At 36.5% G+C, this 21,953-nt stretch overlaps 1 protein-coding gene across 11 annotated transcripts in view; it reads left to right on the top strand.

Moving 5' to 3' along the window:
• lmo7b (LIM domain 7b) overlaps positions 1-21,953 on the top strand; it is a 37,647-nt gene that overhangs the window by 4,026 nt on the left and 11,668 nt on the right. For 6 of the 11 annotated variants that reach the window (XM_052545820.1, XM_052545818.1, XM_052545817.1 and 3 more), the window contains exons 3-15: positions 793-863; positions 996-1,065; positions 1,465-1,571; positions 3,703-3,733; positions 4,638-4,751; positions 5,869-6,067; positions 7,525-7,684; positions 12,235-12,264; positions 12,742-12,949; positions 14,530-14,678; positions 17,520-17,940; positions 20,665-20,922; positions 21,577-21,691. In XM_052545820.1, the coding sequence (XP_052401780.1) occupies positions 793-863; positions 996-1,065; positions 1,465-1,571; positions 3,703-3,733; positions 4,638-4,751; positions 5,869-6,067; positions 7,525-7,684; positions 12,235-12,264; positions 12,742-12,949; positions 14,530-14,678; positions 17,520-17,940; positions 20,665-20,922; positions 21,577-21,691 (1,933 nt within the window). Of the gene's footprint in view, positions 1-792; positions 864-995; positions 1,066-1,464; positions 1,572-3,702; positions 3,734-4,637; positions 4,752-5,868; positions 6,068-7,524; positions 7,685-9,372; positions 9,679-10,109; positions 10,416-12,234; positions 12,265-12,741; positions 12,950-14,529; positions 14,679-17,519; positions 17,941-20,664; positions 20,923-21,576; positions 21,692-21,953 lie in introns of all 11 variants that reach the window. The other 5 variants (XM_052545816.1, XM_052545822.1, XM_052545814.1 and 2 more) reach the window with 3 other exon arrangements.

Here is a 21,953-nt window from a genome sequence, read left to right as displayed (position 1 = left end):
AAAGTGTGGTTTTGGTTAGAGAGTTGCATAACTTGGCTCATGGATGGCATGGGTTGATTTGTAATTGTGCCATCTTTTTTGGGAATTATATGGCACTTGATTGGGTTGATTTTGCTCACAGTTTGTTTTGCTTGCTTAATGGCAGTAAAAGCAATTATGTGGTGTGCTTTTGCATATGATGACTTAAGATCAGAATGTACTCTGAAATGTATCTGGTTGGAGTGGAAAGTAGCATGTCATGTTTTTGAGAGGGCCTGTGGCTTCTAGTCTGTGGAGTCAGACCTTCACTCCGTAATCTGTATGTGTTTCTGACAGGATTTGCTTTTGTTTTATTATAATGCTTGATTTATATAAGATGTCATATAGAAATATTCACTAATTTTTTGAAAGAAGCATTTTGTTCAGCAAGGCTGCATTTATTTGAACAAAAATACGTCAAAAACTGTAATATTGACATTTTTACAATTAAAAAAAAATGAATTTGTCTTTTAATGTGTTAAAATATTATATATTCCTGTGGTGCAAAGCTGAATTTTCATCAGATATTATTACAGTTTTTAGTATTGCATGATCCTTGAGATCAGTCTGATATGCTGATTAATTATTAATGTTGGAAAACAGTTGGCTGCTTATATTATTTGAATAATTTTTTATATATTTTTTGGAACTTTGATACTTGTTTTTGATATCCTTAATAAATAAATAAAAAAAGTTTATTAAAAATCTAAATCTTTTTCTAAATCGTTAGTTCTAATTTGTGCATGTGATCTGTTTGGGTTCTTTCCTTAACAGGAAGTGACAAAAAAGGGTTTTGGAAGTAAAAGCTTTCGAGTGGCCTTAGAGGACGGGGTCCTTCTGTGCGAGTAAGTTGTTTTTTTTTTTTTTTTTTTTTTTTTTTTATTATTCTATTATTTCTTTAAGCGTAACACTGTATGATTTGCAGATGTTTTTTTTTTAGGTTTACTTAAAGTACTGTATATTTGATCTGTTTTCAGTCTGATCAACAAATTGAAGCCGGGCATCATTAGACGAGTGAACAGGCTCTCCACTCCCATTGCAGGCTTGGTGAGTGTATTATCAATGCAGATTTATTTAGGTTTAGAATTAAGACTTAGTCAACCAGCTTCAATGACACTTTTTTTTTTTTTATCATTACATGCTTCAAGTATACTTGTATAAACATTGCACAAATGCCAAGATATTTTCCTGCAAGTCCAGAGGATTTCCAGTAGTAAATGTGTGGGACGGCACCTGACAACTGTCTCCTTAAGTTCCCACCCCTTTTTCTGGTTAACTAGTCTGTCTTTTATGCCTGTCTGTTCTTTGTGGAGCTTCGTCATCCACGTTTCTCTGCCTAGTACTCTCAACTCAACTGTAGTATTTCACCAAAGCTTAGGAATTGCGGATGACCTCTAACTTTTCATTATCAGTAGCTGCAATAGTCAAATGCTGGTTTCTCTTTAGGACAACGTGAATGTGTTTCTCAAGGCTTGCGAGAAGCTAGGGCTTAATGAAGCACAGCTCTTCCATCCTGGAGATCTGCAGGATGTGTCCACCCGTGTGAACGTCAGGTGAGCAGAGAGAAGTGAAAGCAGACGTTTCTTTTTTTTTCACCTTTGTTAATTTGCAACACCGTAAATGGGTTTGGATGTGTTGCCCGTGCCTTCTAAATGTCTCTTTTGCATTATATTTGTGTAATTCAGTAAGGCTTAAATATCTGATGCAAAGCTATTTAAACTTTATTACTGCTTTAGATGTTTGTGTGCTTATAAAGAAAGAAGTAAGTGTTTTATGTGACTGCGGGAAGAGGGTTCATTTGAATAGTGTTTGCAGTCCGATTACATTTCCATACCAAATGAAAGGCTGGATGGGTCCTGTCACACATTATCTGTCCAGCATCAAACTCAAACAATGATACCTGACCAACATTTTAGTCAAGCTATTTTGAATTGCATCTGATGGCATTTAAATGGCAGAGCAGTCAGACATGACACATTGACTCGTGGACTGTCATTATTAAAATCAGGGACCAAGATGTTTTCGGAGCATAAACCACTTTTGGGATTAAACGTGTCAAATTGAAATGCCATTCACAGTTCAGTTGACTTTTGATTGAATTTTTAAAGTTGTGTCTATATCACATGTGATTTGGAGAAAAGGAGTTTAAAACAAGAGGGCTTGGTTGAGGTCTTCCTAAAATCCAAGTTGTTAGAGAAGCAGGGCAAGTTAAAAATATTACAAAGATAATTGATTTGCTTTTGCAGTAAAATGGTGTAGATATTTAGAAATATATTGTTTAAAATGAAGATTTTGTCTTTATTCACCATCATGTGGTTCCAAACTTGTACAAGTTTCTTGTGATAAACACAAAAGAACAATTGTTGGTCCCCATTAACTTCCATAGTAGGGAAAATACGACTATAGAAGTCAATGGCGACCATCAACTGTTTGATTACCAGCTTTCTTCAAAATAACTTATTTTATGTTCAACATAGGAAAGAAATTCATATAGGTTTGGAACCACTTGATGGTGAGTAAATAATGACAAAAATATAAATTTTGGGGTGAACTCTCCCTTTAATATATGCATTAGTTGTCTGAAATGTGGCATTGTAGTTAGAAGTTGAGTTACGGTGCTCACGTGAACATCGAGTTTGAGTTCGGCTTTCCGTTGTTCAGTTTCCATTCCCAATATCTTGTATCTTGTTCTTTCTCTACCGTGCGTTTTCAACCTTTTTGACTAGTTTTGTTATTCAGTATTTGAAGCCCTCCCATCCATATGGAATATATTATTTTAAATACTATTAAGTCATCTAATGAACGCTTTAAAGGTTTGTTGTGGGCCTCAACAGCGTTTGAGAACCATTGCTCCTTTATCCTCGTCTATACAACAAAAGTATTTTCAAAACCATATGGAATTTCCATTTAGTATTTCCAAAAACTAATTTCAGTTCCAACTCTCGCTCTATGAATTTCATTATACAGCCTCATTTTCTGGGTCCTGACTCAATGTCCCTACGTTGGCCTTGTAGAGGGACGAGGGGGACGAGTGGGTGGAACGGGGGACACAGTGACCTCTAAATTTAGCTCCATATGACTGTCCCTTCAAACCAAATGCTGTGGTAAAGCTATAGTGGATCTGACTGCTATTTTTAACTTGCATACTTTCTCGCGGTCATGTTGGTTTAGGGCTCAACGAAATAACTTACACACTTTCACTTAACCTCAGAACCGCAGCTCAAGCTCTTTTTCCTTATAGCCTGTCTGACTTATTTTTGAGGTAGCTTGACACTTAGCATCTGGTGTTTAAATAGCCGAATTCCTTTGTGAAACCATATTTGCTAGTTTATGATGACAAACAGATGGCTCACATGTCCGGTGTCAGCATGCTGAGGGAACAAGCATGTTCCCCGGTCAGATAGTTTAGAGTTTCTTTTGAGATCTTGCTGATTGTCTTTGTCAAATTAGCTCTGCAAGCTTTGTATACAATGCTTGTTGGGAATAAAAATCATGATGTGTACACGATTAGTGACTTACTGTAAAGCTTATGTGGTATGTAGTTGAGGGCCATTTATAGAAATGACTTAATTTTATTGGAGGGTTGGATTTAGTTGCTGGTACTGTTAGTGTGAGCTGGAACTGATCGGTGTCTGTGACGGTGAATGTTCATCACATTTAACCTCCTTCTCTCCTTTTGCTTAGACATGAAGAGGAAAGCAGGAGACTGAAAAACGTAAGTTTAAAAGCTTGTTCTTAATCACAAACCAATAACTTCTGAACTAAACAGTGCGTCTATGCATTGCTGGTCTTTAATGTGAACTCGATTTGGCCTTCGACTCTTTAGTTTGCATACCAAACAAGTTGATTTATAGTTTTATCTCATTGCAGTCTTCTGGCGAAGGTGTTATTGCGGTGTCATTTAAAGCCACTTAAGCACTGCTTTGCATGCACTATATATGGATTAATGACTCAATTGAAGACCAACTCAATTATTTAATCTAGAAAAGTGTTTTAGTGTCAAATAGGTCTCTTGCATGCTCACGATTGTTCCAGATGTTTCACCAGTGCACTCTTGATTTTTTTCAGAAAAAGAAAATAGTACCGATGATGACTAATGATTTAATTCTAATAAGAGTTTTGAACATGTAAAATGAATTTGGACTGGAACTGAACATAATGTCTGCCATGCATCTCTTTGTTTCATTGGCAATATGTTGTTTTGCTAATATTTGATTCTTTATTAGATGAATTCAAATTTAGAATAATTAATCTTCGAGATCCAGCAGGCACCACAAAGCCCTGTTGTCTTTATTGTCTTGTACATGTGCCACATTCCTGCCCTGTTGGCAGTGCACCCTATGCTTGTGTGTGTGTGTGTGTAAATGGTCAAAGTTTTGTAGATGAGAATGTAACTGGGACACAGAAGCCATTCATGCCACACGCAATCACGCACAGTTCTCAGAGGCCTTGCTTTTGTGTCATTTCATATTAAAACTTGTGTTAGTGAAAAATCAGATTCAAGTAAATTGATATCTACATGTTAATTAGGGAAAAATATACAGATTGAAGTTTATCTTCCTCTGTTTTCAATTACATTTTGTCTTTGTTTTTTTCTATCATCCTGTTATCACATACAGGTTTTGATAACTATATACTGGTTGGGGAGGAAGGCCCAGTCTGATCCGTTTTACACTGGACCGCAGCTGAATCTAAAAGCCTTTGAAGGTTTGCTGGGAACAGCATTATCTAAGGTATTTACTTTTAATAAATTTTTTTTTGTTTTTCTTCTCCTTTTTCTCTTTTATTTTCTTTTATTCAAGGAAGTGCAATGCAAGTTTGAGAGCTGATGCACAAGATCAATTAATGTTAGTATGATGCGTTTATAACCTAAAATACCTTTTAATGCAATGCAACTTTAACATTGTTTTTCTGTTGTTTTTGATTTAACACACTTTACAATTAAAACGCCGTTTAAATTTTTAAATCATGAAAATTATTGTATCAAATAAACAAGGATGGAATTTTTTTTAATGTTGCTAAATTAGAAATGTTAGTTTTTTTTAGTTTTTGTTTATAGCTTAAAATGCCTTCAATATAAAGCGTTTACTTTTAAATAATTAAAAATATTTCATAAGAATAACTTATTTTTTATTATATTAAATATTTATAAACCTGGATGAACAATGTTGTGTTGAGCTTACAATAAAATGTAAGTTTGTTGTTTATAGCTTAAAATACCTTTTACATATCTCTTTTTTAATAAAGTATTTATAAAACAAGGATGTGACGTTGTGCCAATGAAATACAAGTTAGATTTGTATAGTTTAATACTAGTGATTTATTTAATAGTATTAAATGATAACAAGGGCATAAGTCTGAGCTTTGTTGCTCAATGATAATGCCAATTTAATGCGTCTACAGCTTAAAATACCTTCTCATTCAATTTTTTAAACATTTCAGTTTTTACAATTGAATTTCTATGAAGTGTTTAAGCATAGGAATAGATCCAGAAGACAAACAAGCCCCTCACTAGTCTGAATCATTACATTACTAAAATAGAGAGATGTTACACTTGAGTCTCGTTTGAATTGGCCTCTTTTTTTTTTTTTTACTACAAGTGGTGTCATGCAGGTCCAGAACTCCCCATTAATTTTGGCTGCTGATAAAATGATTCAGTCAAGCGTAAATCAGTGTTGTTAGTCTCCGCATAGTAATTGTCAAAGAATTGACGGACACATTGCTCAGCATTGTAGGTAATTTCTTCAGTCAGGAAAATGAAAAACCACATTAAAAGTCTGCTGGAGTTCATGTCTGTTTGCTAAAACTCAACCCTCTCTGAAGTCTTGGCTCTTTCTTCATCATCTTCAGGCTCTGGAGGAGTCTGTGCAGTCTAAGTCGAGTGTGAGGGACAGTGGGTACGCGGAGGGCTGGTTCTCTGACAGGGAGGATCTGTTCAGTCTGAAGCAGGCAGGCTACAGGAGAGAGGACTCGGTCGAGAGCCTGGACTCAGTGGAGTCTCACACACTTAGTGTGGCTTCAGACTGCACACTTACAGCCGGCAGTGAAGGTAAGGTTGTGCTTGTTTTTTTATTTTTTGTGTGTATGTAATTGTGTAATGTACTTGTGCTTTATTTGATTTGGTCATCACAGTGGGAACTTTGCGGTGGACAATGAGTGTGTTAACATGCACTGATTTCCATTAATCCAACTGAATAGCTTTTCAGATTCTGAAAGTACTGTTTGTATACACACTTTCAAAAGTTTTGTTTTTATTTGTAGAAATGGAATTATTTTATTCAGCATGGACTCATTAAATGGATTGTGACAGTAAAGACATTTACACTTGTTGCAAAAAAAAATCTCTATGGTGTTAAAAAGGTGTTTTTTAATCAATTCATGAAACAATTTTGCGAAAAAAAAAAAAAAAAGTTTTTTTGTACAGCAATTAGCATATTTCTGAAGGGTCATGTGACACTGAAGACTGAAGTAATGATGAATCATGACTTTACCATAACAGGAATAAATTGCATTTCTTTTGAACTGTAGTGTTAGTGTACACACCCTAAATTTTGTGATCTGATTCTAATATTAATTTAAATGGTCAATGCGTTTATTAAGAGAAAAAAATTCTGTGCAAAAATTAAAACCTTTATAAATTGCTTTTTTTTTTTTTTTTTAGATATTCAATGTCCCATTCACAGAGCACTTTGTAATAAATCAATTACATAAAAAATTATAAATTTGTATGACCTAAATAAGCATACACATTTCTGAATCCAATTGAGAAAGTAGTTTTGCAGTAAGCTAATGGCTAATATTTTCATATTTAGCAAATTATTTAAGATCTACACCACCCCTTTTAATCAGATTGAAATTTCATTCCAGTAAAGCTCATTTGGATGAAGGCTTTTCAGTCCCATCAAACCATCGATCCAGTTATTAACTGATTAAAAGGTTGCATGTAAATGTACTATTTATTTTTCTTAACCTCAATTGAGCAAAATTGTCAAAACTTTTGCTTCAAGACATAATTGTCCATATAGCTTAAATATCTCTGCGTTATCAGAAAAATCGCAATGCCTTGTTTACTTTGTGACTTCGATATTGCATCTCTCAAACACTTGGGAATGAAAGTTTGCTGCCCAGACCTTGTCCCTTCACCTCATCCATTCACACAAGTGTGACATTCCTGATCGCTCCACACGCATTCGGTAATGAATAGAGCTGATGCCAACTGAAAGATGGAAGACTGTTGGGTGCTCTAGGGTTGTCATGATACTAAAAAGTTAATGCCTAAGCAAAATAAAGTGCTGTTTATGAACTACACACACACACAAATAAGAGAGTGTGGTCATGTAGCCTACAAGTAAACACTGAAGAACAACTAAACCAGCAATAGACTCTTAACATAAAACTCCTCCTAGACCTCTTCACAGAATCTACACACAAATGTGAAGTATGTTTGACATTTCACTTGACTGTTGATTTTGTTTGTTTAGCATCTTACTGTCTTGTGATCTCCAGGTTGCTGTAGTGACGCAGAAGCGGAGCATTGCTTCAGGATGGCAGAAGGCAGTAAAAGTGATGCCCCCATCAGGGAAAGAGTGCATGTCCCATCTGCCCTGAGGAAGAAAAGGCAGGAATACCAGCAGGGAAGCAGGAGTTATGCAGTCAACCTCACTAGGTATGATACTCTCTTATCTGGCTCACTTCGCTTCAGAGACTCACTCCGCATACAAATGTTGGATGACAATCTTTGCTAAGCTTATAATCGATATACAGCAGGGTCTCAATGGGTTTTGAATTTTAAAATGTTTTAAATTCAATTACTAAAATTTCCAAAAAGGCCGTAAAGAATCTTAAATGCTCCCATGTAGTTTAAAATGATCTTGAATATTGTTTTTGTAATTTGTTTTCATGCTCACAGAAGTCTTCACATGGCATTTTGCGTAGGTATATTTTTCAGTGTATGATGTTTCTAAATAAAAATGTGTAAAATATTGTGTAAAATACACTATAATAAACATTGATTTAACTATTTTCAATTAACTTTAAAACATTTAATCAACGTTATTTTAATTTGTATCTGCAAATATATTAATGCCTTTTATTTGTAATATATTTTAATCTAAAGTTTATAATTATAATAATTTTCAATATTGTCTAGCCCTATTCACCATGTGTAGTTCAGCTGATCACTTTGTGGCATTCAAGGAAAACTTGACCTATTAAAACCTACTTTTAATAAGGCTATGTCCACACGAAGCCAGAGCTTTCCCTATCCAATCTTTTTTTTTTTCCTCGTCTCAAGAAATATCGGTGTCTGCACGAAACCACAAAACAATTTCGTATACATGCCAGACCAGCATGTGGCACTGTAATCCTACCACAGAGATGCACTAAAAACGGAGAAGAAATGGACTGTGCATAAACTTTGCGTGTGGTACACAAACATGGAACAATACATTCATTAATGTTAATATTAGTTAATAAAAAGACAACCGTTAGGGGTGAGACGTGGGCTGATGATGTCATTGTTTCAGAAAATATATGGATTCGCTGTCCACACAAAAACGCAAAGGCAGCATTTTCAAGTTTATCCACTTTGGGACCCGGTTTAAAAAAATATTGGTTTCACTCTCCCAAAACGCCGGATCCGTGTGGACTAAACGCCTATACGATACAAAATGTATGCGTATACAGTGAAATGAGTCTCCGTATGGACAGGGCCTAAAAGTGCTAAAATTTCATTCTATTAAACATGTATAACATGCATATATTTAACGTCACGTGTATATATCCTGCTTGAGTTTTGAGATCATTCAGGTTTGCTGTTAAAACTTAAAAGAATCAAACTTATTAATATTATCCATTAGTGATCTACGGGTCTGCGTTTTTTCCAACCAGCAGTTCCCGCTTTTATGAAATGATTTTACCCCTTATGTAAATCTCGATCAGCAATCAGCAGATACAAAGCGCTTTGGTGCACATACGCTTGTTTTCATATTTGGAATACAGAACATAACTCCACGTTTAATCCCTGATAAAGCCTCTATAAAACCAGATAAAACCTTTGTTAATCTGAACAATTTATTTAGACTATTTAATGTGATCATGCACACACTTTAATAAAGCCAAATCGTTTTTTGTCACAAGTAAATATGTTTGTTGACTTAAGACATAACACATAAGACACTCTTTTTCGCCAACTGCCTGGTGTATTGGTGTAATATGAAGAAATGGTCACCGAACGAATCAGTGAATGAATCATTTTTGTGAACGAACTGAAAATCAACGAATTGGTTATAACAAATATATTGTGCGTGTAATTGGAGTGGTTTTCTTAGTCTGTCCACCATCTTTTGGCTGTAGTGAAAGTGGGAGGGGCTTATGCCACGACCTCCCTCCTGCTTCTGACTTCCTCCAATGGGCAAGTAGTTACCAGAGTGACAGTGACTCTGATGCGGATCGCCCTGAACCAGACCTTGAGCAGGACGACCTAGCGAGTCGCAGATTTCGTTCTGTAACCTCCATGGCCCCTGTGAACTTTGCGATCCCTTCAAAGCCTCTAGGACCCACAGTGACCCCTATGGTGACCCCAAGTGCTAGGAAGTCATGGCTCACCTTGTCAGATGCCTCACGGCTGGCCGCAGTGCCACCCCAGAGATCAAACCAGAGGTCAGAGTGTTTCAAACATAGACTGTGTCTGCCGTGGTGCCCTAATATTTGTGCTCATGTCCATCCAACTGGTTCTAACTACTTTTTGTTCATCTGCTGAATGCAACTAAATAAGCTTATTAATTGAGAAGACATGCTTAGTTTTTCCTAAACTGGCGTTCTACTTTAGTGGAGCTCATTTGGAAGAATTGCTTGGTGTGATCCTTCAATTTCAAGGTTCATCTTGGCACTGTGTGGATCTTCACTAATTTGCCATTCATTCATCTCATTACTAGAACTGCTTGCGGTTTGATGTTGCTGTGTGCTCCACTAACTAGCTCTAAATGGAAAAAAAGAAAGCTGTTAACAGTTTTGCATGTATGTTCGTGCATGTGCTTCTTGGAGACGTTTTTGCACTCGTCTCATATGGATGACTCTGTCTTGGGAAGCAGCGTGTCATCCATTCCCTCTGTAAATGGACGGGCAGACTTTGAAACAGTCACTTTGGAGGAAGAGTTTCTTCAGCAAGCCCTAAACAATGGGACGAGTGACTCTGATGAGGAGCGAGGAAATGCCGATCCGGTGCTGGATGACCTTTACGCCCGTCGGGTGCTCGTCTCGGAGCATCAAACCTCCATCAATGCCGATTCAGACAAGTTCCTGCCCAAATATTGGACGCCTGAGGAAGATCTACATGTGAAAAAGATCAGGCTAGGGTCCCAGCGCAGACCATGGTATAAGAAGATGCAGGGCTTCAGGTTTGTGTCATGTGGAGAAAGAGGGTCTTTTTTTATATATATACGTAGAGCCAGTTGGAAATCTGGGAGAATCCCATTTTTCCCACCAGTTTTTCCTACCATCATAAAAGTGAAATAAAATCTATAAATTGTCATAATTGCTGTTACTGAACTTATAATGATTGTTTTCTTAAAAAAAAAAAAAAAAAATTCCCTAACCCTCATAGAGCCACTGATTCAAAATTGCAACCAGTGTCAAAAGAATAAAATGTAATAAAAATATTGGTTAAAGTACGCAACAAAGTTGCATTATGAAATATTTTCCTTGCTGTTTTGGATCAGGTTAATCGAATAATAATAAAATAAATCAATTTAATTGAATTGTTTTATTATTTAAATTTAAATTGCTCTCTTAAGGGGGTTAAGTTTATTAATTATCAGTAGTACATACTTATGTGACCCCCCCCTGTACTTGGTCGTCTTTCTTTTTTTTTTAAATCTATTTAATATGGTCTTTTCCCTTTTCCTCTGCTATTGCTTTCTCCCTTTTCTCCATCTCTCTTTCTGTCCTTCCTGTAGCCGAAAGATGTCTGGTTCCTCTGAGGACGACTCTGATTTTGACATCACTCCTTGGCTAGCTGCACCTGCTCCAAACTTTTCACCTGATTCCAAATCCCCCCACACCCTTTGAGACATTCTTCCTTTTTTATTTTCTTGTGTTGTGCATTGGATTATTAACTTAAGCCATACAGTATATATTTGAAGAAGGTTATTGAATGCTAATTAAATGCATATGCGCGGAGGAGTGTTTGTATGAAAATGTATACAAATATTTGTTAAATAGTCAGCTTCATCTTTTAGCTTTACTTAATTAGCTAAAACATTGATTTGTAATAATGACGCAGTTAATTTTTAGCAGGCAAACTTAATTTATATGGCAGATACTATGTATGTTTGCACCAAAATTGTGCTTCCTTTTTAATGGAGCTTAATTTAGAACTAAAGCCATCTTGAGATTGTAGCAAATTCTTAATTGGGTTACATCCATCTAATCTCTGAGGCTAATTACAGTGTTTTCCTTCACCAGCCTAATTTATTTATAGGTATGAGATGACTTATAAAGGTCTGATCACATCCACTGCAAGCACAGATAAATGGCTGTTTTGGAAAATTGAACTTAATCTAAATGGTACAAGACTTAAAAAAAAAAAAAAAAAAGGTCCATAAGTCACATTTACACACAATAACTGTGAGAACAGGTGGTAAGAATGCATTTGCGCACTAATTTCTATAAGATTCAAGGTAAATGAAACCTAGAACCGGTTTTTCGATTGTTTTACAGTGGGATTAACCAAAAATCTCTAATAACTAAAGAAATCTTGGGAGTTACTTGAGCTGATTTAGTGTTACAGGTGTTTTTAATAGTTTTTCTACACAGATGTCGTTATATAATGTAATGAATTCTGTGTGTATGCAGTCATTACAGCTGGAGCTCTGTTGTTCATATGATGTAATGTTTGTGTCTGTCTGACATGTCACAGTCTGGTGTCAAACAACTTGCACTGAAATGTCAAATTAATTTTTTGGGCCAATAAAAATACCAGCTCAGTTGCACACAGATTGTGTGAATTTATTTTTATTTAATCATTTGCTCTTTCGTGTGTGTGTGTGTGTCCCATGATAGATAGTAAGTCATGCAGGTTTTTAAAATCATGAGGGTTGGTGAATTTATTTGTCGGTGCACTCTTCTTTTTAATTGATCCTCCATTGGAAGACACTAAAAACATATCCATTTACTATAAAGAGCGTTTCACAAGCAAATATTTTCATGATTTCCCAGATTTCCCATGAGACACTCTCGGTACACAGGGTGAGTTCTGCCATTTTTTGACTTGCAAGAACAAACTCCTGATTGCTTTTGCATTTGTGGCTCCATTATGCAGGCTGCTTTTCTGTAGGAATGTGTGCATTTTTGAAGGACTTTTCCCTCAATTAAATTTTAAAAAATCAATCATCACACAGTGTTTTACAAATTGCTACATGCTATATAGCAGTGCCTTGCATTCTGTCTCTCCTGCATCGTTAAATCATTATTTTACAGCATAAGCTTTAATGCATACGCTTGTTGTATTGTAATATTACACTTTATTAATTTTCCATCACTGTGTGGAGTTTTTGCTGGTTTATCTCTCGATTTAGTTTATGATGCTAATGTCTTTAACACCGCTTTTACGGGGTACAGTTCAAGTCTTAACCTCTAGATGCCAGTATAACACAATTATTCTTGCGTAAAAGCCAACGTTTTGAGATTATCATTTAAATGACCCTGTTCATCTCCACTCAACAGAAGCAAATCTATGGGTGACATCCCACTGGAGCCCATTCCACAGGAGTCTGACACCTGCTTCAGTTTTGACCAGCTGGAGTCACAGCACAGTCACCAGAGGTCTGTCGGAGAGGTGACCCTTGACCCCTCAGCCATACGGAGAGTTCAGCACGAGCAGTTACAGAGCTTCCGGGACAGAATAAAGGAAGGTGAAGCCAAGTGGCATGAGGTAAGTGATGCTTATTTGCATAACATTTTTTACATCATGGTTGTGGAACTACTGAACACACAGATTTTAATAATGCAATAAATGTTTACAGGGATAGTTCACCCCCAAAAAAGGCAGTTGTCGTCATTTACTTACCTTCCTGTTGGTTTAAACCTGTATGGGTGTTTTTCTTGTTTTGGTTTATTCTTCACCTGTGGAACATTAAGGAAGATATTTTAAGAATTTTATGGACAAAAACAATATATTGTATGTTGTTAGTATATTTCTCAGGAAACAGTATATTTCTCAAAATATCAGATTCTGTGTTCCACAAACACAAATTCAGTCAAATAGGTTAATTATATATTTATTTATATATTTGAGAAAAAGTTTAGAAAAAAATTCTGCTTCATTGATTGTTCATAGAATCATGTAACCTTCATTATCCATAATGAGAGACTTTTGAAACAACTAGAACTCTTTCTAGAGCTGGCCTCCTGGCCAAACTGAGCAAACAATGAAGGGCCTAGACTGGTGACCAAGAAGCTGATGATTTCTGAAGTTGAGCTCCATGATCATATATGCAGATGGGAGAAATTTACAGAAGCACAAACTTCACTGCAACACTCCACCGATCTGGGCCTTTTGTTGATGTGACCAGACTCCATCTTCTCCTCCAGTGAAGACACATGGAAACCCACTTGGAATTTGCAAAAAAGCACCTAAAGGACCCTTAGACTGTGAGAAACAAGATTCTCAATCTCAATTCCCAGCAACATGTTTGAAGGAAGCCAGCTTTGCCGATCACCTGTAGAGTACCATCCCAAAAGTAAAGTGTGCTGGTAGCAGCCTCATGCTGGGGGGCTGTTTTTCAGCAGCAGAGACTCCGAGTAGAAGAAAAGCTCAGTGCACCAAAATAATGAGATGGCCTTAATGAAAACCAAGTCTAGAGCATTCAGAGCCTCAGATTGGGCAGAAGGTTCACTTTCCAACAGAACAATGAACCTAAACACAGCAAGTGTGGCTTATAGACAACTCTGTGAATGTCCTGACTGAGCTTCAACCCAATCAAATATTTCTGGAAAAACCTGAAAATGTGCGTCTGCCCTCATCCAGCTTGACAAAGCTTGAGAGGTGAAGATGTGAGGAGAAGAATGACCGATAATTCCCAAATGCTGATGTGCAAAGCTTGTCGCGTCATACCCAGAAAGACTTGAGGCTGTTAAGGTGCTTCAGCTAAGTAAGGAGTTAAGGGTTTGGATACTTATGCAATGTACTTATTTAAAAAAATGTTTAAATGAAAGTTGTGACAATTCTGTTTTTGCGTCGCCATTGTGGTGAATGGAGATTGTAGAATTGGAGAATGCAGATTGAAGTGTAAAAAAAAAAAAAAAGTAAAAGCAGGTTAACATAAGGCTGGCAACGTTTTCTGTGTGTTCCTCGAGAAAATGTTGCATGAAGTTTCTTCTATATGTTGCTATGTCTAAGTTGGCGCTGTGGGGGTCCTCAGTGAGCCAAATAAAAACCGTAATATTTGGTTTTGGACTGGCCTTTTTCTTTCCCAGTATTTCTTTTGGAAATTTTCACCTCTGTCATTGCAGGATCTGAACAGGTGGAAGAGCCGGCGGCGGAGTGCAAACTTTAACCTCCACAAGAAGTTTGAGGAGAGGGAGCAGATTGAACTGATCAGCAGTGGGGGAGGAACCAGTGCCATCAGGACCTCACAGCTCACAGAGGTGCCAGAGGAGAGGTAATCTTTTTTACTCTCACAGTAATACATTTTCTTTTTGTCTTAATATATTTTTAAAGTTATAGCCCAACCACAAATGAAAATTCTGTTCATATTAATTTACCCTCATATTATTTTAAGCCCAAATGACTGACAAAGTAGGGAATTTAGCAGGATGTCTTTTAATATAATAATAGTGAATGGGAACCATGGGCTGTCAAAAAAAAAAAAAATCTAATTATAAAAACATATAATGTAGGGGTTGGAATCACCAGAGGCCCCATGATACAATAGTATTACAATACTTGTCACGACAAAATATTATTGCAAATTTTTTTTTATATTTTGCGATTATTCTGCGATCTATTGCAATCCATTACCTTTTACCGACTTCAAATTATGTTGAGATAGTGAATTGGTGGGTTTTTGTTCAGTGTGAGCCAAAATCATAAAAATTAAAAGAACCAAAGACTTAAACTACTTCAGTCGGTGTGCATTGAATTAATTTAATACATGAGTTTCACAATTTGAGTTGAATTACTTGAAATGAACTTTTCCACAACATTATAATTATTCAGATGCACTTGTATTCTATTATATTGTTGTCATGATTATTAATTGCTGCTTTGTTTTTCAGGACAATACATATGTATATATATATTTTTTTTTTTACAATATAACATATCTTTTAATGTGCTAAAATGTATATTTATAATAATGAGTTCTTGGGGCGTGAGGATATTTTGTCTCTAGCTGATCACATGCCTGATGACTACTTTGGCTGTATTCAGTGCCGTTTGAAATAAATAAATAAATAAATATTGTAGTTTTTCATAAAGAAGAGAATAAAAGTTTTTTTACAGAAATTTTGATTGATGGCCGTGGTGGCCATTTACTTTCACTGTATGGAAATGAGAATGAAAATACACGTGTAACGTTAATTTGGATCTGTATGGCTCTTAAAGTGACAGCGGGCTATTTTCCTGCTGCGACTGTTTATTAATCAAACAACAAAAGACACATTCAAAATCACACACTTCTCTTGAGTGAAGGATTTTGTAGCTTTAAGAAACACAAAAGTATAATTCTTACAGTGAAGACTGCGGTTTTATTTTATATTTTATTATTCATTTCTGTAGTAGGCTATAAACTGCTTGAGACTTGCAAAAAAAACATTCAAGTTTTACAGCACAGTTTGTTTCATTTGTATGTTTTTATTTTATCGTATTTGTCCTTTTGGTTTTTTATTTTTATTTTTTATAATTACTGACAGTTTAGTTATATTCAATTTTCTATAATTTTGAGGACTTTTTGTTTGTTTGAAATTCTGCTGGTCTCTACAATGTAGATGTCATGGAAACCTTATTTACAGAAAATACATATTTGATATGTATCACTTTCTTTAAATAAATCACTCATAAAGTTTTGGTCATATGGCCCCCTCCTAATCCTGTTAAAGGGGTCATATGATGCGATTTAAAAATGTTATTTTCTCTTTGTAGTGTTACAAGCTCTTGGTGCATAAAGATCTGTACAGTTGAAAAGACTAAAGTCTCAAATCCAAAGATCTTCTTTATAAGAGTTGTTCACACCCCTCTGAAACAGCTCGTTCTAACACGCCCCCACATGTCTATGTCACTATGTAGGAAGATTTGCATAACGGCGCCCAGATGTTCATTCCATGAAAGGCGGTATACCTTTTATTCTCGATGTAGTATTTTTGTTGCCGCTGCCATGTCATATAGATGCTGTGTGTTTCACTGTGAAAGCGAAACTACTTTGTTTGGCCTTCCAAAAGAGGAAATGACTAGAAATCATGTTTATATCAATTTTAAAATGGGTTTTATGGGTCTCGTCACTCCAGCCAGACATGGCGTCACAATATGTAAAGAGGCGTAACATTTCCGTCACACGCTTGAAGTATTCGGCCAATCACAACGCATTGGATAGCTGGCCAGTCAGAGCACACTTAGACACTTTTCAGATTTATGCCATAATTGAGCAGCCCTACCCTACTGTATAAGAGTGAAAATACAGAAATACAATGAATTCTGTCATTAGCAGGGAAAGAGTGAAGTAGTTCTCTATCATTAGAATCACTGATCTCCATGTACTTTAGGTAACAATACTTTACCTAAAGTGCTTCAGTGCTCATCAGTTCATGCTCTTCACTGAGTGCTCACATGACCGCGATACCATTCAGGAACTGAAATGTTAAAAATGGATCCATCAGCGGATCCCTAATAAATCTGCACATTGACTGATCTGCTGATAGATGCAGCTTTCAAACGCTCTCGTCTGTTTCTGTGTGGGCACTGAAGCCAATTACAGACATATCTGTTGAACACGTGAAAACAATGACCAGTCAGCGCTGTTGAAGAATCTGCTAAACCGCACAAACATCTTAGTGGGAAATTAATGTTTTTAAAATTTCAGTACAGAAATGAATCTGGGTCGGTACTTTTTCACATCTATAACACTATTTCACATCATGAAACTACGCTTCAGTTCTGTCATTTTCAAATGGCTTCACAAATACATGACCTATATTTATAAATCAACATCCTCCAAGATTAATAAATGCTCTAACAATTTTTAGTTGGTAATACTTAATGCATTAACTGATGTTAACAAATTGAATGTTATTCTAAAGTGTTACCACTTGGTGTTCCATTAGAGACATTTAATGGTAGCACCTGTCCTCATAGCCCACTCCACCCCCCCGCTCCCCTTCCCACCCTTTAGTGCACGGGTGACCTCTAATCCCCATGTGCTTTCCAGTCGAGTCCTGCCCCATCCTTAAACTCCTGTCCTGGGATCAGATCAGCCATTCACTCCAGTTGCCGGTTCACTCTCTTCCAGCTCCAACATGCCTGGACCCATGCGTGATGCGGGCTCCAGTGTCAGCAGTACTGGGTGGTCCACCACCTGGGCTTCACCCCTCACGTACGGGACATCTTCTGCTCTGACCGGAGGCACTGATGCAGAGACTACTGACTCGGCTGGTAAATTCTTCACCCCTCCATCAGCTGTTGTCTCTGAACGGAGTTCACTGACCAGCCTGGCTACCATGGATCCAGAACCATACAAGCGGCAGGGTCCAGACTTCAGCTGCCGTGCAGGCCTCCTGGAGAGCTTTTATGCAGGTGGAGCACGCGTATCTGCCACTCTACCCAGAGGTTTCAGAAGGTCAGAAAGTTCCTCGCGCCTCTCCATGGGTGTCACACCACGTCCATTTGGAGCCAAACCCTCCAAAGGGTCTTCATTGCCCAGAGCATATTCAGTAAGTGCCCATTATTAGCCTTGTTATATTATAGATCACTTGTTCTTCTGTTCATAAAAAAATATTCAGTTTAGATTCTTACAGTGAAGGATTATGATTCTGATTAATGAGATTTTTGCCATCCGTATCCATTTCACATGGTCTGTAGTATCTCATTGTAAACAATCACGCAATTTAACCCTTAAAGACCTAGATCATTTTTGGGGCGCCTGACACCTGCACTTTTCTTTGTTTTTCAGACCTATTCTAGCAGTCAGCATCAAGTGCCATATATAGTTATAAATGGGAGAACGTACAGGTTAATTTTAACTAATTTGAGGTCTCAATTTTCCTTTCGTTTTCTCTAAGAATTAATGAAATTACAGAATTTTAAGAAAAATGCAAGCAACAGTTGTTGTTTTTTACTGTGTACTCAAACAGAAACTCCTAAAGTTTTGATATTTTTCTTTAGAAAGTTGTGTCTGGGTGTTTTACACTTCCAAATAAAATTTTGTTTAGATATACCATTTCTCAATCAAGTTATAGCCATTTATTACAATATTATCATCAACACTTTCAAGTGAAAAACAGGCCCATTTCGTTAACTAACAATAGAGATGTGTCCAAAAACATTTTAATGAGTAAAGAAAATGGAAAGAGTGTTATAACAAAACCAAACAAAACTATTTTTTCTTCTGAGAAATATATTTTCAATCGGAGTATGAACAATAAACACAAACTATGCAGCATGTAGTAAAAACAATTGCACAAACTGTCTTCAGCAATACAGTGCAAAAACAGTGCAAATGATTCACAAACTACACACAAAATGAGTGAGAAATATTCAGAGTGCAACAGAAAAAATAGTGCAAACTATCTTTATGAGCTGTATTATTATATAATGATTTACTTAGTATACATAATGTAAATGATCGATCCGTTGGCTGAATGGCTGTAATCTTTGTCAGAATCGATTTTGCCGGGACATCGCCTAGCGACCCAAGACATAAATTCCAGTGCTTTATCAGATATGTACCACTGTTTCATCCTTGTTTTTGATTTGTTTTATGTCAAAGTACTCTGTCGTGTGTGTGTGTTGTGCTTTTTCGGAGAGTTATCTCATGCAAATGTGTTATTGTGTTTGTATTCATGCACTCACGACAGACTTTACTTTCACTTTGTTTTCGTTCATTTTCCAAAGCAATATGTTCAAAAGACTACTTATTGGTTTAATATGAGACAGTTTGAACCAATCTGGGCACGGGGGTGGGACTAAGCTTCAATAATCATTTCTGTTTGGCTCAGAGGAATGGAAGCATTGGTTTCTTCTTACGAATCAATGTTGTCAAAATGCGATGACGTAATCACGTACACTACGGCGCTTCTGAATGAAGCCTTTGGATTCTGAATTATCCAAATGAGATAAATATAAAGAATCAAAAAAAATTAAAGAGATAAATGGAGAATCTCTGCTTTACATCACTTTTTAAAGCATTCAGATTGGATTAGCGGTTCAAAAGTTATTAAACATTAAAGAATAACAGTTATTTTTTTAGCCGCGGGTGGAGGTCTCGGTCTTTTGAGGGTTAAAAGGTTATTTAGCTTTTTTCCTGATGGTTATGGCACTATTTTGCATGGTCTGATTGGTTAGTGTTGAGACGGTATGCATCTAGACCGAAATAAACTGAAGTGAAAGTGCACAGTGATACCTGGAACGTATGCTTTGGTCATTAGTAGAGCTAAATAAATGTTCACAATTTTTTTTTAAATGATATTCATTCTTGATATTTATATATTTGCTTTGAAATATATAAAGATTGAAACAGTTTAAGCTAAATCAAGGATATTAATCCTGTCTGTCTTTTTTTCTTATTATTATTGTTAAGTGTTGTTCAGCGGCGTCTAACATTTTCATCTCATCTCTCCCATACTCCCCAGTCATGAGACAGGAAAGGATTGCAGTACTAGTAATGCTCTTAAGGAAATGTAATGGTCAGTCTAAAAGGTGCATTGAAATTATTGTAAATTTATTCATATTAATTTTACAGTAGATCATCAGTAATCACTGTATATATGTATATGTGTGTGTGTGTATATATATATATATATATATATATATATATATATATATATATATATATATATATTTAATTATACACACACATATATATATATAATGACAATATTACCCATCATTTACTTCCAAGTGCACTTAAAGAATACTTTTCAGTCCAGAATCTTACCATACAGTAACTGTTAGTTTTTAAATAGTACCTAAATGGTTGACAAACACTCCTGGTAAAGTAGTGGGATGAGGAAGAGTGGAAGTTTGTTCAGTGGTCCATGTGTGAAGTTTAGTATTACTCCTGATCATCTAGCGGCTGACTTATTAATAATAAATAAGGCCACTACTACTGCTCTGCACTCCGGGTGCTTCATGAAACCCAATCTGTGTGTGTGTGTGTGTCTGTGTGCTCTTTTCCATGACGAGCTTCTCAACCATGCGTGGTCAAACACAGTCTTTGGTCACCGTATCTTGAACAAAAGCAATAATGTATTCCCTGTACCAGTAATTTATTTGTAGACATGATAAATATAGGGTCATATCCAACTGAGATATTACCTTTTTTTTCCAGTGCTCTTAAACACATAGTTCTAAATTGGTACTGTAGAGCTCCTTAGAATGATCTTTCTTTTTGGTTGTAGAAGTAACCATTTTATTTGTTTTATATTGGGTTTCTACAGATGGACGACTCTTATAAAAGCCTGTTCAGTGGGAACAGAGACCATTCAATCATACCCTCTTTTCTTAGTGGTCAAGGAAGGGTTACAGCCTCTGCTGACACGGGCCACTTTCGTTCAAGCACTCATCCAATCAAGAAGGAAGAGAGAAGAGATGGAAGGTTGTCAGCGCCTCCAATTAACTTGTTTGTCACTAAAGTGACTACGGCCACCTCCAATGTACAAACATCTCCTGTTGTCTCTGAAACCAGGGATTTTAAGGTACCCTGCTTGACAGTCTGAATCGAGTAAATTGAATCATGATATCCAGGATAACCTTAACCAACCTAGAACACTCAGTGGATGAAAGCAGTTCTATATTATTGACATAATACAGTATGCACTGTAAATATACCATATTTTCCGGACTATAAGTCGCACTTTTTTTCATAGTTTGGCTGGTCCTGCGACTTCTAGTCAGGTTCGACTTATTTATCAAAATGAATTAGACATGAACCAAGAGAAATTAACCAAGAGAAAACATTGGCGTCTACAGCCGCGAGAGAGCACTCTATGCTGCTCTGTGCTCCTGTAGTCACTGAGCAGCATAGAGCGCCCTCTCTCGGCTGTAGACGGTAATGTTTTCTCTTGGTTCTAAATGAATGCGACTTATAGTCCAGTGCGACTTCTAGTCCGAAAAATACGGTATATGTTTTTTTCCCTCATCATGATGTATTTTTGGACTGGTGCGACTTATAGTCTGAAAAATACGGTACATGTATACAATTACGTTATATTTAAATGAGTTCTCATAGAAAATTGTTCTAGTTTTGTTTGTGTTCCACTGACTGGAGCAGATTTCTTGAAGATGATGTCATGAGATCCTCAGGTGTCACATTCTCTACCTGTGTATCCCTCTCTCTCTCGCTCACTCAGGTGGGTCAAAGTGAAATGCGAGTCTGTTTGAATCAGAAGCCAAACAGTGGGAGAGACTTTGGATTCAAGGCTCACTGGGACTCAACTGGTGCTCGTGTGAAATCTGTTCAACCTGGTAAGACTTATAATTTGAAACCGTTCCAAACAAATAGTTTAGAATTAATAGAGGTTGAATATATGGTTATAAATGTAGTTGTTTCAACCATACAGAATCTCTGTTTAGGGAAATAGGGTGCTGTGTGTTTATGTATGAATGAAGATGCGATGAGATTACCATTTCATTTCTTTTGAGTAAAAATGAAAAAAAAAAAAATGGCCTAAAAGTTTTCTCAGTTTGCTTCTTTGGGAATTCATGATGAATGGTGTTTTTTTTTTTT

The sequence above is a fragment of the Carassius gibelio genome, chromosome B1, assembly GCF_023724105.1.
Source record: "Carassius gibelio isolate Cgi1373 ecotype wild population from Czech Republic chromosome B1, carGib1.2-hapl.c, whole genome shotgun sequence".
NCBI lineage: Eukaryota > Metazoa > Chordata > Actinopteri > Cypriniformes > Cyprinidae > Carassius > Carassius gibelio.
This window is presented reverse-complemented; position numbering and strand designations above follow the sequence as displayed.